This window comes from Pagrus pagrus (genome assembly GCF_965226575.1).
Source record: "Pagrus pagrus genome assembly, chromosome: 2".
NCBI classification, from domain to species: domain Eukaryota; kingdom Metazoa; phylum Chordata; class Actinopteri; order Spariformes; family Sparidae; genus Pagrus; species Pagrus pagrus.
The window spans coordinates 12,591,846-12,610,938 of record NC_140186.1 but is presented as its reverse complement, the minus strand read 5'-3'; the positions used below and the strand labels follow the sequence as shown (position 1 = coordinate 12,610,938).

Genomic DNA, 19,093 nt, shown 5'->3' with positions numbered 1-19,093 from the left:
TCCTTTCTTCACAGATATTGGATAAATGTCAAATTTTAGAGGAAGCATCTGTCCTGCAGTGGTTTGACTAGAAAGCTAGAGCCAATTAAATTGCTGGACATCACCTCAATATGGCTCCAACACTACCTACTGATGCCTAGTGGGGGGATGAGGAGAAACCAACAGGATGTAGGTGGGTGACATCCGCAACAGGACGACCTCTGAGGGTCCCCGAGCCCCACTTTGATAACCACCCTGTGTAGTGCATTTGTGTTAGCACTCTGGTGTCACCCTTTCACATGCTAACAGCAGCTAAAGAAACACTACCCACCAGTTGTTGTGTAGGTAAGTGATCAGTGAGGTTCAGGGGGTGTGGAAGGATCACGCTCCGTCCTCCCTGCTGGCTGCTTCGTGCATAACAGACCGACGTGGAGAAAAAAAAATAAAAACGGTGGAAAAGGAAGCGGAGTCTGGCACGGGGCGCGTTTGTTGTTAGGAGGAAATGGTATGCAGCTCAGGCGGGGCCGTGCCTCCCTCTGTCCCGTAGCTACCAGCTGAACTCATCTGTTGTTATTCAGACCAAACAAACAGCTCGCTTTGAACCGAAGTGTTTCCACCCGGTATGCCCCGACAGAGAAGAAGCTAACGCGGTTAACGGCTGACAATGGCTTCGGTCCGGATGGTGAGCAAAGTTACGGCGAGACTTTTGGGAAGTATTCAGCCTCTTCACCGCGGTTTCAAAACCACCCGCCCGGCTCCATTTCTTCACCAGGTAAATGAAACCTTTTGCTAATAAGTTTAATTCGTCTTGGTGTTTGTCAACGTTACGCCGCTATTTAAGTGGGTATGTTAACGTGAGTTAGTTGATGGGCTGGTTTCCTGCTTTACTGAACGCAGCGCTGGGTGCACTTTGGCATGTGGACGGTGTGAATAGAAAACTTCAGTCATTTGAGAGCACTGTTCCCTTTTTTACACCATGTTTTCTGGCACATCAAGCCAAGTTTCTTGATCTGCCTGAAATCAGATGTAAAACTTGAGTAAGTTTACATTCAAGGTGCTTGAATATGATCCATTTTGTCACATTCCCATGGTGGAGAAAGGCATCCCTCTCTCTGCCTGTCTGTCACTGTCAGCTCTGTTTCTGTGTCCTGTAATTTTCAATCAGGACTTCCAGAACAACAAATTAATAATTCAAGCACGTTGCCGACCTCTACAAGCTGGTTTAAATGGTCTAACCATGACTACATGGCTGATTATTAATGTCCATTATCTCATCACTAAAGCAGAGCTCATTTAATTAGTCTTCTGAGGAAGTCCCTCAGGCACTCATTTTGGGAATCAGACCATGATTAGACTGCTAAATATACTTCTAAACCTTAAGTATAGACTTGCCCTGCCCTACACAATCCTTAGAGACGTCAGTAACATCGTATACTGTGCAGCTTACAGTATGCTCAGCACAGAGGTCAATATCTTATAGTGTCTTATGTCAGTATTGTGCATCATCAGGTAAACGTCTGTCTGCACAGAGCATTAAATGCACACATTTGTGGGAAAGGCTGCATGGACCTCACATTGCATCACAGCATCACCGAGAGGTTTTCGTAGCATGGCTCCATTCGCAGGTTTTATTAATGCCACTTTAAATCACCTATCTTTCATAATCCGTTTTATGATCCATGCAAAGGAACTGCAGAGGTCAGCTAAGTCGTGAGCACACAGATCCCAAGTGGACGCCTCGGATCTCGGCCAGTGCAGGAAGAACGGAGCAGACTGTATTGCTAAACGCTAACACATCCATACTGAGTGAATATCGACGTGCAGTTTGTGGGATTGAGGAAAAAGCCATTCTCTCTGATAGATGGGAAAGCTGACATGAGTCAGTCCTGCATGCCAGAGTGACTAAGTTCTATTTTTAGACCGAACCGTATATAAAATCGGAGCTGCAGTTTTTCCTCTTATGACATACTGTAAGTAAAGTGCGAGCTGCAATCCCCATTCACTGCTCTGATACGGCTGCTTTAATATTAGAAACATTTGACAGCGATATTTTGGTTTTCTGTGATGTATATTGCAAATCACTGGACCACTTGAATTACTTGATTTGGAAATGATAAATGATTCTGTAAGGATTAGATTGGTTTTGTAGGGGAGTGCATTTCATCGAACACCCAAAGTAGGCCCTGCTTTGGTTGATAAATTGATCAAGAATGATTGTGATTGGTGCGCAGCCTGCATGTCACTCACAAGCGACAAACTCCCATGTATCCAAAGACCCTTAAATCAGACTAAATTGTAAAAAAGCAGGCAGATTTCTCTTGATGGGACGTTATTTCATGATTCACACATAGGCTGTTTGTGAATTATAAAAACAATTTTTTCAGATCAATAAAGTCGCTGTTTGTCGTACAGATAGTAAAATATCATCTAGTTTTCTGTGAAAGCTTAGTGAACTACATCATCTCGCTCAACATATATATACACCAACTTGGCCGCCACCTCAGCACAGAAAAAGTACTAACAAAGGTGAAAATCACTATAAAACTGACCATACTGACAAGTGCAGTAAGTTCTGCCAGCAAGCTAATATACAGGACCAGCGCTACAGTGTTCAAGTACATATTGCACCTTTAGGAGTTGTAACACACTGAATGTAGCCATTATTTTAAAAACTCGTCACCAAAATATGATGAAGATCACTGCGTCCGTGTTGTGTTATCACCTTCTTTGAAAACCTTAAGGTACAGCAGAAGTAGTGTGTACACTTGACGAGGGTCCCTGCTATTACATAGTCGGCATCTTCAACCCTGAGGCCACCTGGATACCCCGCACAGCCTACTGAATGTTTAATACTCTACAGATCGATCTTATGTAGAATATCAAACAGGCTGACTCAGGGCTGTGTAGTTTCCTGATCCAGGTAAAAACAAATATATATATATGTACATCAAGTGTAGTTTTCCTCTTAGATGAGATGCAGATATTGAACAAAATGTAAAACTCCTGTTGAAGGAGTGGCTGAACCACAGCTTGTTTGAATAGGCGTGTTGCAACACCTGTAATCAGAGAGCTGCTGACGAGACAGAGAATGCTGCTGCATACAAAACCAGTATTCAGAGAGCTGGTTGTCAGTTTTAAATGAGATTTTCTTTGTTAAATAATGGAGTAAGTGAGTCCGGATAGGAAGTATTATTAGCCAGTGAAATGGATTGAGACTTCAGAGGTTTGCGGAGTAGAATATGAAAATTGGATTTCCTTAAATTTTGACTGTCTTGTAGGTTATCATGGGAAAGTGTCACATTTCATTTAGGAAGTTGTAAAAAGACTCATTATCCACTCTCTGAGCACACAGGAGATAAAACCTTGAACACCCAGCCATCTGCTGCAATGTTTGTAATGCCCTCAGCAGAAGTTTGTGACTGGGAAAATATCATCAAGGCAGATGCTTTTACTTTTATGAGAGAAGCTTAAGGGAGTGTGGCTTTTACGTCAGTAAGTTATAATGCGGTCACATAAGTTTCTCTGCAGAAGTCATCGTGAGCAGGACATGAGTGCTGAGAGAAATTTGACTCACCTGCGGCATACTCAACTCCAATTAGCGATACTGTATTTACACTAACACATAAAGGGAACAGTATGACATTATTTTGGGAAGTAAATCTGTTTGTATTATTTTCCTGATTCAAATGAGAGGATTAATATCAGTTTCATCTTTGTGCATCCAGTATTGAAAGGTTCAGGAGGCTAAACAGAACGAAGGGAATCTGCGAGTGTAGCTCCAATAAAATTTAAAAGTGCCTATCAGCACAAAGCGCAAAGCTCTCTTATCAAAACCTTTTTTTTAATATTCTCCTGTCTATTCAACATATGCAATATCTCCTAAAATGAGATGCCGTATTTTTACGAGCAGGTACAGCCTGTGGCTCCTCTCCTGCAAACCGTTGAACCCACTGATATTGAAAGTCTCCATAGTGGGTTGCCAGGTTTATGCATTGTCATGAACTCAACTCTGCACAAAACCCCTGTGACTCCCGGATGTGTTGGTGACTACCCGTCTTGCTGACAAGACACAACATGTGAAACAGACGGCTCTGGAGCTGTTGATGGGCGTGTATTTTTCCACGTTGGACAGTGGTGTGGTAGCAGCAACTCTGTTCCTTTTAAGCATGGAGTGGCAACACAGCACATTGTGAAAACAAAACATGCACAGGCAGGGTTTCCACAGCAGACAGGAACAAACCGTATTATTGTAATTGCAGTTAGGTCACATTTATAGTTTGTACATTGAGTGTGCAGAAATGCTCTCTATTTGTGCCTGCTATTCCACTGAAACCCCAAAACGTCAAGACCGCTTAAACAAGCATCACATTCTCACCGCAAGGGTTGGCATTTTTATCTGACAGCTGGCACCATCTGTTGTCGCACAACTTTCATTGTCTGGACTGGCATTACACTGCAAGATGGAAGAGGTTTCATTCTGGCAGGCCCGACTGCCTGTTTCTCAGCGTCAACACTGGTCATGCCAGGCATAGAGCTGTTCTTTATTATTGCCGCATCCACAGAAATAGAATAGGACCAAACTCATGGGAGAAACACGTGGACATCACCCGCAGGGAGTCTTTCAGACTTGTGTTTCACACAGCAGATATCAAGGTCTTGAATTCGAGACCTGTGCTGCTCAGTGTGGAAAGCTCCTCAGCAGAGCTGTAGTGAGAGAAATGATGTGTTTGCAGCTTGTAATCTGGGACGTCTTGTGGCCTAGCGATTAAGATGCGTACCCTGTAACTTCAACACCCACTGTTTGATTCCAGCTGGGGACCTTTGTTGCATATCGCACCATTTTCTTCCCCTTTGTATTTCCTGTCTGTTTTTTTACTATCAGCTGTCCAACAAAAAAGAGAAAAGGATGAAAGAAACATTCAATCTACAGAGTATCTGGACATCTAATCTGGATAAGGAATAATGCATAACATTACCAGGCACATGGGTGGCTCCCAGTGTAATCAGATCTGAGCTACGTGTAAATGCAATCAATAACGTTACACCACATTCTGCCTCTTCTTCGTGTCTCAAACAGGACTGGGGAAAAAAAAAACCAACAGATGAGAGATTTGTCTGTTAATGGAAAATGAGTAGAGTCAAAACAGCAGCAGAATTGCTTCCCCTGAACATGTTTGCAGACCCATTTTCTGTCCTTGAGATTGCAAATCAATCCTCCAATTGCATATTGAGATAAGAACACTTCTATAAAACACACACTGATAAAATCAACTATTATTGAACAGGTGTAGCTAGATGCGAGAAGAGTCAGTGAGATTTGGAAGACATTATGGGATCGTGTTAAAAGTACTGGGTGTTTACAAACTGTTTAGGCCTGTGACATCAACATCTCATCTCATGATGCATCTTGGCATTCAGCTGGCCCACCTGGTATTTATCAGCTGTTGCTTCCAAACACCTCAAGTAAAACCGAAAGCTTGAATGAGCAAGCTGTATCTAGATGCAGATCACAAGGGAATACCAGGTGTAAATGAGTTCTTAGTTTTCATTCTTTCTGCAAGTGCAACAATGACTAATGTTAAACTGTTATGCAACACTTAAGACATCTTGCAAAAGTTAAATATGTTTCCTGCATCGCTAGGCGCTGAGACATTTGAATCTCTTTCATCCGGCACAGGCTTTAAGGCTTACTCTTGCAAACTGCTTGAGCAGAGTCGGTATTGATTCCTTGTAGAAATGTGCATAATGAAATTCAGTCTATTATCCTCGTGGTTTAAAAAAGATACATAACGTGTTCTGTCTTGTCAACAACACATGCTGGACACTCTGTCCCTGTTCAGACTTGGTATTGCCATGTGTGCTGAGTGATCCAGGAAGCTAAAACGACAGGCAGAATGGATTACACGCTGTCTGATTTCCATGTGGTTCAGTGTGATGCAAATTACATGTTCGGGCTGTCTTAACCAGCCAATGTTAGCAGCAGACGTTTGTGAACACAATGTTTCAACCAATCTAACAACTGAACTAGTAACCTTATACCCCCAGACTCCCTTACAGATCACATCATTTTGAGAGTTGTTGAGTGAGGAGAAAGTTGACAAAGTCTGCAAAGCTTTGCTACGACAAATTCAAAATTCTTTATGCCATCTTGTAAATTCGGCATTGAATACAATACATGAAGTTGTATCTTTCCTTGTACAAAGTGTCAGTTTGTGGCGGCACTGCTGTAACAGCCTCTGCTTCCGTGTCTAAAGTGCGTCTTACCTGCCAACATGTAGCAGCAGTTTAAACACCGTTTCAACTGATTTCATTTATACTAAATTTATGAAAGAACACAGCATTTCGTGAATGGTAAGCCTGTCGAATTTTAGAAATACTGTAAACATTTAGCCAGTAGGTTAATTCCCTGTCTGTAGAAAAAGTCCCCAGACTCTCATTTAAAAATCGTACAATTTTGTGAGCTGCTGAGTTGGAAGAAACATCATAAACTTTGATAAACGCTGTTAACAATACATTCTGAACTATTTGTGCCTTCTTGTTAATTATTATTCTTTGTGCATAAAACATTGTACCTGTTTGTTCCAGTTCCAGAGGTGTTATTGGACAAAGCAGCACAAGTGGATCAATTTCCTTTCCGAATATTGACCTGAGACTTAGTTTACTCAGAGTTTTAAATTACTGTCGTTCTTAATCCAGCATACTCAAGTGTGCCTCTAGTGCCGGCATGACCTTGTGGTGATGCATTGCTTGGCTATGTGTGTGTGACCAAAAAGGGAATTATGACTCACTCCAGTTGGTGAAGTCAAAGTTTTTGTGGCATGGTTGCTTTTAAATTCAGAAAGGGTGGTTGTTTTTTAGCTTTAGAAGAGTTTGCTCCTTTTGAAATTTGCTCCTCCAAAGTCTGCGGTTCTGGACCTCTGCGAACGCCGCATGAATCCCTAAATCACTGCCCCCTCTTTTTCATCCTCCTCTTCACTATTCAGCTCTGCCATTGTATTATGCTGAGCTGCAGGGTGAAGAGCTCTTTAGTCATTTAAGCTCGGAGTATCGTAGTGTGTTGTTCTGAGACCGTGGTAAATATAGCAATTTGGGCTGAGTAGTGATTACCTGTAAGAACAAAAGACCTACTCTTATGACTGTGGTGTAAATAAGTAAAAGTCCTGCCTCTCCTTGTTATCCTGCACCACCCATTCCTGAAGCTCTCTCAAACAGACAGGTAACATCCTCTCATGGCAGAGTAAATAACTGGAAGGCTGCCAGAAACTGAAACACTCTCCTAGTTGGACCTGCTGGACTAAAGGCCATCTTTACATCCCCAGCACGCATTAGATAAATTAAATTGGAGTAATACTGTGCATCCATGTTTTTTAGGTTTTCATTCTTTGATTTTTTTTTTTTATCCCTCTGTGATACATTTTTACAGCATGTTTAACAGTTAGATTTTCACTGTTACCAAACTACTAATTAGCGCTATACAAACAAAAACCTTGTCTTTCCACTACCTGCTTGCCTCGTTACTGCAGTCCGCCTCATCCCACCCACTGTATTCTCTCCTCGTCCTCCTAACCTGACCGGGTCATTAACCTGGTAACAGGAGACAAATGCTTCGATGCAAATCTTATTCATGGTACAGTGCTGGCTGTTCTTAGTCATGATAGCGTCAGGGACCAATTCAATTTCTCTTCTTGGCAGATTCGTTTTTCACTCTTGTCTTCAGGCCATTTATCACTCTCACACATTTTCCTTTCCGCCTGCTTGAAGTCATGCCTGCAAGATACCGTAAGTCATCACATTATGATCCTTTCTTTTTGTTTAGTGGTATCAAACCCTTGAAGAGAGTGGGAGGAGATACCTTTAGGTAGCCGAGACGCAACAGGCCGTAGCTCAGCTGTGACAGGATCTATAATGGGGCGACCTGCTGGGAGCCACCTGGGAAAATGAGGCAGCCTGTCACCGTGATAACCCTGCTCATTGCTCGAGCAGGCCTGCCTCGCTGCAGAGGAGGGACATGGCAGTTTGTCACCATATAGCCCACTTTTCACTCCCTGTCTTTGCACTCTCCCCACCCCCTGTTGGCATGGCATAAATAAGAAACGCATAGCTCAAGGGGTAAATATACCTTCAGCTGATTGTTTTGAGACAGAACGGTTGGAGGAAATTATTTGGTTGAGAGGAACAGGTGTGCAGTGTTGTTCCCTGCAGCTGCAAATTGACTCTCGAAATGTGTGAAGGACAATGGGCAGACGGCATCCACCATGCACTCTAACTACAGATTAGTTTTGTAATTGGGAAGTGTGTTTTGTTTTGATAAGCAGACAAATGTTCGGTTTAGAGGCCAGTGGTGACGTTAGTCATCATGCGGAGTTGGAAACCCACTGCTTTCTGCAGGCTGCATGAGTGTCTTGTGACATGCCGTGGGAGTGACTGCCACAGGCTTGTTGAGGCAGTATGCATTCTGCCACATCCCTTTGTTATGTGGTTAATAATCTATGGGTGTGTCTGTCTGCGTGGGAGTAGTCCCAGTAAAACGACACATCATATATAGTACTATGGTTGGACATTTTTTATTCAGAGCTACTCAAGTAGGTACCCGTCCAGCTGACCTTCCTTACATTTGGGTCCAAAGCTTGTAATCTTTGCCACATCGAACTTGAATCAGCAGATGAAAACAGTTGCAGTTGAAATTAAAAGCTAAAAAGTGTATGACCTGAATTTTTCTTAATGTCCAACGAATGTAAGTCATGTAACGGCGTCAACATCAGTGACTTCAATTTTTTTTTTTCATATTTCTTAAACCCTAAACCATGAGCCTAAATTTATTCTTAAAGATTTTATTCTAACTCATTCATAAATGATCCTGCATACTTATATTTACCTACCCACTGTGCTATTTTGCTATTTCTAATCCATGTTAGCAGGAGGACTCTTTCTTGATTGATCCACCATCTCAGATTTATTGGTCAACCACTCTAGACTGAAATATTTTTCCTCTTGCAACACCATGAGGTTGGCATCTTTTGTTTTGAATTAAATTTCTCAACAACTTTTAGTTGGATTGCCATGAAATGTGGTGCAGACATTCAGGTTCATAAAAGAAAAACTGAAATAACTCACTTCTAATAGCCTCATCTCTTGGCCAGAATTTGAACATGTCCCAAATACTTGCAAAACAAATGATAATCAGCTTAGCTATATGTTGTGTTTAGTACTAATTAGCAGATGTAAGCATCTGTCAGTAACCAGTCTAGATTTGGCCTGCCTTAGCTCTAACCAGTGCATCACCGGGCTGGAGCCACTGCTCTGAGCTTCACAGCGGCTCTCCAGAAACCTATGCGTGATGTTTTATACGGTCTATGGCTAAAATGTCGGGTTAACACTATAAACATCTGCTGAGCATCAGTATGGTGATTGTTTACTGTTGGCATGTGAGCAATTACAAATGTTAGCATTTAGCTCAAAGCACTGCGGGGTCTAAATAAACACAGCCTCACAGAGTTGTTAGCATGACGCTCCTGTCAGTACCATAAGATTCTCAGCAGTGTTTACCAATTTGCTGTAGTGCGTTTAGAGCAGCAGTCAGATTATCCCCATATGGCAGATAAAAAGCATTACTGCACCTGCTCCTTATGTATCAGCCATTGAGCGTAACGAGGCCAGGGGGCTCGTCTGCTGCCTTTTTAACAGTCTGTCGCGAAAACTCAACTCTAGGGGTCATCTGACGAATGACTCATAAACGTGTATGACATATTGTCGCCAAATTGTTCTGTAATGTTATTGCACTCCCGTGTCAGAGCATTTGTAACCTCCGCACGTAGGGTGAGAGAACTAAAAGGGTCGGTATATATAATGCAGTCTGCTACAGCATGTAATGGCACAGGGCGGGGAACATGGCTTTGGAAATAGACCATTATTCATCACACAGCTCTCGAGCTGCATTATCTGCGACGTTAGCCACGTTCTGTTGATTTAGAATGGGATTGGTATGTGTGCGCACAGCATATAAACAGGCTGGAGTCAGTCAGCTGTTGAATTGATTCTGGTCAGTGATTCTCACATACACACACTCCCACTCGGTAAAGAGACCAATAGGCCTGCCTCGCCCTTGATGCTTTGCTCCAGATCTGCTGTTTTCACATTAGCAGGGCACCAGTGTGCAAGCTCAAACTCATTCTCCTGTTAGACTGCTTTGACATGAAGTGTTTGCTAATGAGATTGATAACGTATAGGCTTTTCATTCCCAGGCAGTTGCTGTATGTGTTGGCAGTCAGCGCCTGCACCACTCAGTTTAATGAAGCGCTATGGCTTCGGCTGTAGCGGCGTCGGCTTATAAAATGCTGTTCCAGGCTGTTTAACATGGTGGTGATGTGTTTGCTGTCTGAGGTTAACTAGTCACAAGTCACAAAATAACATGACTCTTTCAGGTTTCAGGGACAGCATCGCTATGCACAGCTGTACTACAGGTGGGCATTGAGATGACTGAGATATTACAAATTAATTGACCTTCATGGCTCATATGTATGCCCCTTTTACATCCGAAAATGGATACATCCATCTCAAACGATGTAACCATAAGTGCCCACATACTTCCATGCGTCCTTCAAGTACTGTAGGCATTGATAGCAATTCAGACAACAACAAACGTGGCGACAATAGAGGAGGTTGTGAAAATGTTAATAGGCAAAAGCGGAGGCGGAAAAACCAAACACTGGCTCTAGAGAGGGCCTTTTGAATTGTTTGCATTTTTAGCTGCTACTGTAGGGCAGGCTGACACGAGGGGTGTTCAGTTGGTTGCAATCTTCAATCACTAGATGCCACTAAATCCTACACACTGGACCTTTTAAGAAATATATATCCTTTCATTAGTTTCATCATCCGTTGGCTCTCAGATTTATTTTGAAAGCCCTGCCTCTGTTAGTCATCTAACAGTCATTAACTGTTACTTAACTGATTTTCCAGAAAATGTAATATATCAAAAAATAGAGTTACGTTTAAATAGGGATAGAGGATTTTAATTGTCACCCGCCCTATACTGTACTGTACTGTATCATCACTTAAAACATTCTTCAAAAACAGGAAGTGATTAACCCTTTTTAACCCTTTCCTTTTTTCAATTTACATGTATGATTTTGGATGCCACCGTGCATGTGTGATTGGATCCATTTGGATGCCAAATGTTTCACTGGGTTTAAAGAATTCATACATGCATCCCCTAAAAATACTTCTTTTCCCATTGTCGATGGAGAGCTGGTGAGCTGATGCGTAGGTGGTACAGCTCTGTGACAGCTTTCTGCTGTATAATAACATCTGGAGATCGCACACGAGCTGAACAGCTAAATCTGGTCTCATTGGGATCAATTTATGTGGCTCTTTTTGGGGACATAGAGTATTTATAACATCATGTTTTCCGTCACAGTGTGGTGCACTGCTTCATTAGCCAGCCAACAAACACTTGTATGTAAAATTTGTTTGTGATCTCCGCTTCCTTTCTAACCTTCTGGTTGTAGCCGCTGTTATCCATCAAAACAAAAGCACCCCTCTGGTCATGTGGACAGTCACTCACTGCTGTATGCGAATGTTGTTTTTCCTGTTAAAGCCTCTTCTCCTAACCAGTGGAGTGAGAAGGACTTGAGCACATCTGGCCTCTGCTCCATCAGTGTGCCTCAAGACAGCTTTCTCAGCCCATGAACATGGACGCCCCCTTCTCCTCTTTAATGTGATATTGATTGAGCGAACTCCCAGCTGTAGGACAAAGGGGCAGGAGAGATTGGCTGCAACATCCTTAAGTGTCACTTGAAGAAAGATGTTGTCATGCGGGAGTGGGACCCGGTGGACTCTCAGCTAAATGGGAAACACTGGATGGATTATTTCTTCTTTTTTTTTTTAAGGTTAAAAGGCACGAGTGTTTCAACACTAGGACACTGGTGTTTATTAACTGGTGTTTAGAGCTTTTGATAGATAACTGGAGGACATAATATCATTAATACATACGTTTCATTAATGCTGTTATTACAATTACATATTGTACATTTGTTTTGGTTTGGTTTCCCCAACCGTTTGATGGCAATGGTTTTCAGCACCTGTCTTTGCTGAGGGACAGGTATGTGGTCCTTGGGCCCTCTGCCTCTGTCCTCTATTAATTGTCGATCCTATCAACAACTCCATTTGATAAGCAAATGCACCGATAGTTACCTGAGGAGGAGGAGGAGGAGAGTCCTCTCTTTGTGTTATAGTGATGCACTGAGATCATCGACTGGGTTATGAAAATGATCATTCTGATTAGTAGCGGATGGGATGTGCGTGAATTAAATAATACATTTTTGATGAGGACATGTTAATTATGTTACCTGCAGCGATACCCCAGCAGCAGATTTGATAAGTGCGTCTCCCCTTTGAGACAATGCGCACACTCACGCACAAGGCACACCAGCTTAACTTCATTGATTATTTAAATCTCCTGACATGCTGACAGCCTCAAAATTGTTTGGACTTGGCCTTAAGCAGCAATCCACCTGATAAATCCTGAGCTCGATCAGAGGTGTCAAAAAATATTTATTTCAGAAGCTAAAATGTAATTCTGCTTTGTCTGGAGAGTTTCCTCCGTCCTGCCAAGTTTATGAGTACAGTTTTTCGTGTTGCTGCCAAAATGTGTCATATTTCCTGCAGTGACATTACTGCGCATGTGAAAAAACTTAAATGACTGGAAGCAGCCTCTCTGATCATTAATTGATTAAAGCGGACTGTACGTGCGCCCTTAAAATACAGCAGCATTTACTTTAGAGCAGGTTTTTGTTGGTCAATGGCGCAGCCAGGTCCTGTCATCAAATAGCAACTAGATCTTCCTCTCCATGAGGCTGAAATTTGCAGTGGAGGTGTTTGTAAGGCTGTGTGCATGTGAATGCGTGATCATGTGGCTTTAAAAATTAAGTCGAAATATGAGTTTGCATGTGAACTGTAACAAGAGACTACACCCAAAGAATGTCGAGTGCAGGACAGAGAAGTGTTCCTGCTGACTAGAATAATGAGCAGTTCGTTACAGGCGCCCTCTCTATTATCAGGAGTGTGGGAGAGACTCTAGGCCTTGAGGTGCCACGGTTCATCTTCATTGAGGGGCACACCGACAATTCATTAAGCAATAAAGGCTGCAGCCTAAGATTTAATTAACTTAATGGAAAGTCGTGCCTCAGCGAAAAGGAGCTGGTTTCATCAAGAATCTGTACCATCAGCTGGCCAGATTACACACCATTTAGTGAGGGAGTGAAAAGCAGCTCAACAGCCACAGAAGAAATTCACATTAGCGGAAAAAGCACTCTGAGAGCAGAGCCCACAAAACTCAATTGATGTGGCTTTTTGGCAGACTGGGTTTGTGTGGGGCGTTTTTTTCAGATCCTTCCTTTCAGGATGCCGTTGGTCTGTTTACCCTCCGATGTCAGCTGACATGACAGCAGTTTACCAAAGGAGGGATGCACTTTTTTTTTCACCAAGAACAAATTGAATGAGCTGATAATGTCTTTTTCTTTCATTCTTCCTTCCATCCTTCCAACCTTCTTTCCATCCTTCGTTCCTTCCTTATTTCTTTCTTTCTCAGGTTCAACAGAGATTGCCTCTACTTGGAAATTGTCAAGCACTTTTCTGCAGCACACTCCCGCCCTCCAGTGGTAAAGTACAGTTACTACATCTACATAATCATACATTTCTGTTTGTTGCATGTCTGCCCCCTGTTTGTGACCTCACAGTCGGTCCTGCTGGGTAAAACTACTTAAATGAGCTTGACGTAATGATCTTTGCACAAAACACAGCACGAAAATGCAAGCTCAACAGATCTCTGCCTCACTCTGTTGCAGATGTGTCCTTGAAGTACAAATATGGCCGTTTGGTTCTGGAGGTCCCGTTGCCCTCCAGGAATGAGAAGTGTCTGTTCTACCTCAGGCCCATGCTGATGAGTGTAGGAGACCTGATCACAGATCTGCAGAGAGAGGACCCCGGAGTCACTGCCTCTGTTGCATCCAAGGGTAGGACATGACACGCGTCAGTTACGCACATACCGGACAGACCACATTCTTGATGCTAACTCAGGCCTGTTTAACCATTTTTGTTGCTACCTGGTTTTGCAGGTTGGTAGGACTGAAAGCTGAAGAGCAGCACACAGTAGTTTGGCACAATGCCTGCAGAATGTAATTTCACAAGCCACTAACTCATTTTTACCATTGTTGCTTGATTGCTTTCCAGCATCCACCCTCAAGGGTTGAAAAGGTTAATCAGCGAGTAGAGAGAAGTAGAAAGAATATCAGAGAGAGAGCAGAAATTCATTGTTGTTCCAAACTTTTTAGCTTGTGAGCCCTTAAAATAAATCAAAGATTTTACAAATCAAGTCTGTTTACAGTTCATCTGGCGTACCGTTCAGTGAGAAATGTTTTATAAAGCCTATCGTGGCTCCAAAGGGAGTTATGTGAAGTCTGACAAATTGCCTCGAGTCATGAGTCAGCATCGACAACAAAATTGAAAATGAACCTGTCAGCTGTCAAGTTGCATTGTGGGTAATGCATGTGCCAGGCATTGACAAGGGAAAATAATGCATGGAATAATAGATGTCTGTGGTTCTGCTGCATCGATTTTGATGCTTTCTTTGGCAGTCCACAAGAACTTCCCTACCCTTCGGCGGCCACAGCTTTCACTTTTAATGTAGATGTGAGTTATGAGCAGTTCAACCAAGGGGTGATATTTCAATCTTGGGTTGTTTAATTTGAAGGATTTTTAGAGGCTCAAGAAACTAGAATGACACTCCGAACAGTCCCCTTTCTCCACATCAAACTGTACTCACTCAAAGATGCCAGCCAACTAAATAAGCCTGATTTTTTTTTTTTTCATCAAGATCCATTAGAAATTAGCAGATAAAAAGCCCTATCTCACAATTATTCAATTCCTGGATCCGTCCCTTTATGCAGATCTACGCCAAAAGTTAATAAGGTCTGTGCTGGGCCGAGACCCATCCTCCATTCAGGTTTCGTGGAAATCCGTTCTGTAGTTTTTGTGTAATCCTGCTGACAAACCAACCAACCAACAGACAAAGGTACAGCAGTGAAGCATAACCTCCTTGGGGAGTCCAAAGAGAAAAACTTCCAGAAAGGTTGTAAAACATAAAGGAAACTTTTTCTTCTCTTTCTCTCCATTTAATCACCTTATGACCCCAACAGATATATCTGGGAACCACTACAGTAGGTGATATGGAAGCCAATAGGATAATTTATTACAAAGACATCAAGTCTTTTTTCCTTGATGGTCCATAATGCAACACTGCTGCAGTGTAAAAAAGGGGATGTGACTCGCATTCTCCTGACTGGAAAAACATGTTTTTTCTGTAGCAATCGCTCTGTCCATCTACACCACCTCTGACACATGCAGACGCTACTGAAAAGTACCTTGAAATCACCAACTGAGGCCGGTTGACGGTTAGATCTCTATCATTTCAGGAAATAGGACACATACATTTGCAGTGATGAGTAACTTTGTTTATCCTGTAAATGAATGACGCTATTCATCTGAGGTTTATGTAGACGATGCAGAGGTGATCTGTTGGGAATTATGTTTATGTTTTTATGCATCTTTTGTCCTGTTTTTATTGTGTTTTCTGAAAACCTTTTCGCTAGGCTATAAAGACGAAGTTATATGAATGCTATATAAGTACTGAGTTAGACATTTGTCCTCTGACAGATGGAGAGCGCATAGCCAACACCACGCTCATCGACGCTCTGCTGGACAAGGACTTCCAGCTCGTCATCAATGATGCAGTTTATAACGTCTGCTCTCCTGAAAAGGGTATAAACACAGTTCTCTCCGCTCATGAATGGTCCTCATTTTGTCTGCTTCATAATTACAACTCAGACCTGCTGATAAATAGCAGTTATTATCTCTCCAGGCACGACTGCTCTCACATTTTCTCATCCTCGCCCACCTTGTTGTGTCCTCTGCTGCAGTGTGTACATCCAATGAGCATGCCATGGAGCTGGAGGACATGAAGCATGTTGTGCATCTGCTGCACACGGCGCTCCACCTGCCTGAGCACCACCTGCTGACAGAGAGGCAGCTGCTGGAGAGACTGGACAACCTCAAACAGGAGCTGTCGCCTCTGGAGAAGGTAATGTCTCAACATCTGTATGCCATTCAACCTCTATTTCTCCCTCATCACTTCTCCTTGAGTGTCTGTTTTTATTGTTTTCAAAGTGACATCCCTGACCTGCCGGTTTCTTATTACTGCCTGACAGATGATGGCACAGCTGTCCCATACAGCAGACTTCCACTCCTCCAGGGTTGTCTGGACCGGCATGGCCCTGTTATCTGTGCAGGGTGGAGCTCTGGCCTGGCTCACCTGGTGGGTCTATTCATGGGACGTCATGGAGCCCGTCACTTACTTCATCACCTACGCCACCAGCATGGGAGCCTTCGCCTATTATGTCCTCACCAAACAGGCAAGTCTCAGTGACACAAGAGAGAAACTTTAGTCTGGGTTAGGAAACTTTAAATGACTTAATATAAAAGGAATAGTTTGGCATTTTTGGAAGTATGCTTCTTGAGACAAGAAGTTCAGCACATAACTTCAGACCATAAAAACTGAAAAGATGTCATTTCTGCACTTTTGTTATCGTATAGATAAAATAAACTAGATATTACATGTTAATTAGTGAGCTCTAGTGGTGCTGGTAGGTCTCCAGTCTTTATGCAAAGCTAACTGCTAGCTAGCTGCTGGCTGTGGTTTCATATTAACAGGCAGGTATGACAGTGATGGCAATGCTCTCATCCATCTCTTGACAAGATGGCACATTTCTGAACAGTTAATCTGGAGCTCAGTTGCACTAAATCATGTGTGTGCAGATTTTTCCTCCCCACGCTAATAGCAATCCTTCTTTTATTCTTTCCCTCAGGATTATGTATACCCAGAGGTTCAAGACAGACAGTTCCTGCATTACTTTTATAAGGGTGCCAGCAAGAAGAAATTCGACGTGACAAAATACAATGAACTGAAGGAGGAGCTGTCTCAGGTTGGTTGATTGGCTCACTTCTTACAGTCCCACATTAGCTACACCACAGGTACAGACAAGTCACAATCTACAACCTTACTAACATGCTTTGGACACATCAAATTATTGGAAGAACATCTTGTATACAGGACTGTTCATGTGCTATTTTCATATAAGAGCAAATATTGAAGAATTATGGAAATTCCAGAGACCCATTATGCGCATGCTAACTTGCACACAGTGACAATACTAACATGGTGATGTATATATTTATACATGTACATGCAGGTTTAATGCTTACTATGATTGTCATCATAGTTTAGCATATTAGCATGGTAACTTTTGGTTATCAGCACTTAACATGTCATTAGTTTTGCAGATATTCGATCATGAACCAAAGCCTGACAAATTAAAACTTTGACCCCATGGTAAAGCTAGGGAAAAGTTAAGGAGACACCAGAGTTATCATCATAAACTCAGGGTGACATGAATATCTGTGCCAAATATCATGATAATTCATCCAATAATTAAGACATTGTAAACTATAAATGTCTCCTGGAGCTGTGAAAGAAAAGTCAGGGAATCATCACCAACTACACTAAAAACAAGCTCTGATGAAATAAAAATTGCACTTACATGCATTCATTGTGACAAGACACTTCAATTATAATAATAATAAACTGCCTTCTGAATTAATCATTTACTATAATCTAATCATGGTCTGTGTGACTGTTTTGTGTGCGTCAGGTGGAGGAAGACCTGAGACGTCTGAGGAATCCAACTGAACTTCAGCTGCCAGTTGATCAGATCCAGCCAAAGCCATGAACGAAGCCATACATAATGGTCACTTACACGCTCCAGAGCAAAAACAATTTTTCTGATTTATTTTGATAAAGGCGCCTTTTTACCAGGAATCCATAGCATTCTATGTTGTGTTTACAGTCTTGATAATGATGCCAATTATATCTTTGAGAAAAGAACAGACACTAAGGACTGTTGAAATAAAATGTATTTCCCCGATATTGGGAGAATCTCATGTCTGCTTGATGTCTTATTATTGAAATCTCAAATGTGTTGTGATTTTACTTACACATAATCAAGACATCAGATCATTACACACAAATAAAATTAACTTTTGATAAAGCATAATTGCTCTGCAGGAAGCAAAAGTCATTAAAATGACACACATTTTATTACACAAAGTCACAACAGTAAAACCACAAAGTACAGGATCAGTGTATGCTGGTAGCTTTGATTTTTCCTGAGTCGTAGATCATGTGACACAGCTAGAAGTGTTTAAGTCCACAGTACAGTTTTTTTAACACCCCTTCTCCCTGAGGTACTTTCCACACTGGTGTTTGTTGCCATTTTGGGTGCAAATACGCATTACTACATTTTGTACTGTAAACGTCTACAACACAAAGAACAACACAAACATGAATTCCCTTTTTGATGGAGCGAGCTTAAACAAACAGCATTTTTATGTGGTGCTTGGATAATCTGTTAGGAGTGTTATTACTTGATCATTGCTGCTACAAAAGACATAATTAAGTATTAATATAACCTGTGGAAAAGTCATTAGAAGTACCAGCTTGCCATGCTGCCACGTGAGATACAGTGAGGTGGAAAGCATTTGTCTGGCATGTAAGAGATTCCTGCAGCCGACTTTACAGTCAAGAAAACCAGGCTCAACTGACATTTCCAGTTTCCTCAGAGATAATGTTTTGGTCTTCCCTGCGCAAGGCCACTGGAAATGTCGGCTGCAGGACAAGGCAATTTATCTGTGGTACCTTAGTAATTTCAGCTGGATTAAACAGGCAAGCAAAATCGTGACAAAAAAGCTAAGAAAAGTAGCTAACACAGAATGTGGCCCATAATAAACCTGAAGTTTAAAAGCAATTTCTTGTGCAAAATGTGAATAGATCTACAAAATAACAGGAACACCTTTAAATATAATGCAATCCTATACAACAAGACCACAAGTTCAATCACCTTGGATTTTGAGTTGCGATTTCTGTCGCAAATGAGCAAAGATATTATAGTTATAGTTTTATGAGTTAGTATAGGATATGAAGTCAGACTGGGGCTGTCGCAATATCACA

The 19,093-nt window shown here is 42.0% G+C and overlaps 1 protein-coding gene across 1 annotated transcript; it reads left to right on the top strand.

Moving 5' to 3' along the window:
* Positions 1–220: 220 nt before the first annotated feature.
* LOC311274476 (calcium uniporter protein, mitochondrial-like) lies at positions 221–18,027 on the top strand. Its single transcript, XM_084382167.1, has 8 exons — positions 221–751; positions 13,565–13,634; positions 13,821–13,988; positions 15,688–15,792; positions 15,951–16,111; positions 16,239–16,442; positions 16,896–17,012; positions 17,739–18,027. The coding sequence occupies exons 1-8, from the start codon at positions 644–646 to the stop codon at positions 17,814–17,816; spliced, it is 1,011 nt and encodes a 336-aa protein (XP_084238293.1). The 5' UTR covers positions 221–643; the 3' UTR covers positions 17,817–18,027.
* Positions 18,028–19,093: the final 1,066 nt, after the last annotated feature.

What these genes read in the sequence shown, in the direction of transcription:
- LOC311274476 (XM_084382167.1), top strand. Translation starts at nt 644, where the DNA reads ATGGCTTCGGTCCGGATGGTGAGCAAAGTTACGGCGAGACTTTTGGGA. An exon ending in CGTCTGCTCTCCTGAAAAGG is followed by an intron (nt 15,793 to 15,950) that starts GTATAAACACAG and finishes CCTCTGCTGCAG; the next exon opens with TGTGTACATCCAATGAGCAT. An exon ending in ATTATGTCCTCACCAAACAG is followed by an intron (nt 16,443 to 16,895) that starts GCAAGTCTCAGT and finishes TCTTTCCCTCAG; the next exon opens with GATTATGTATACCCAGAGGT.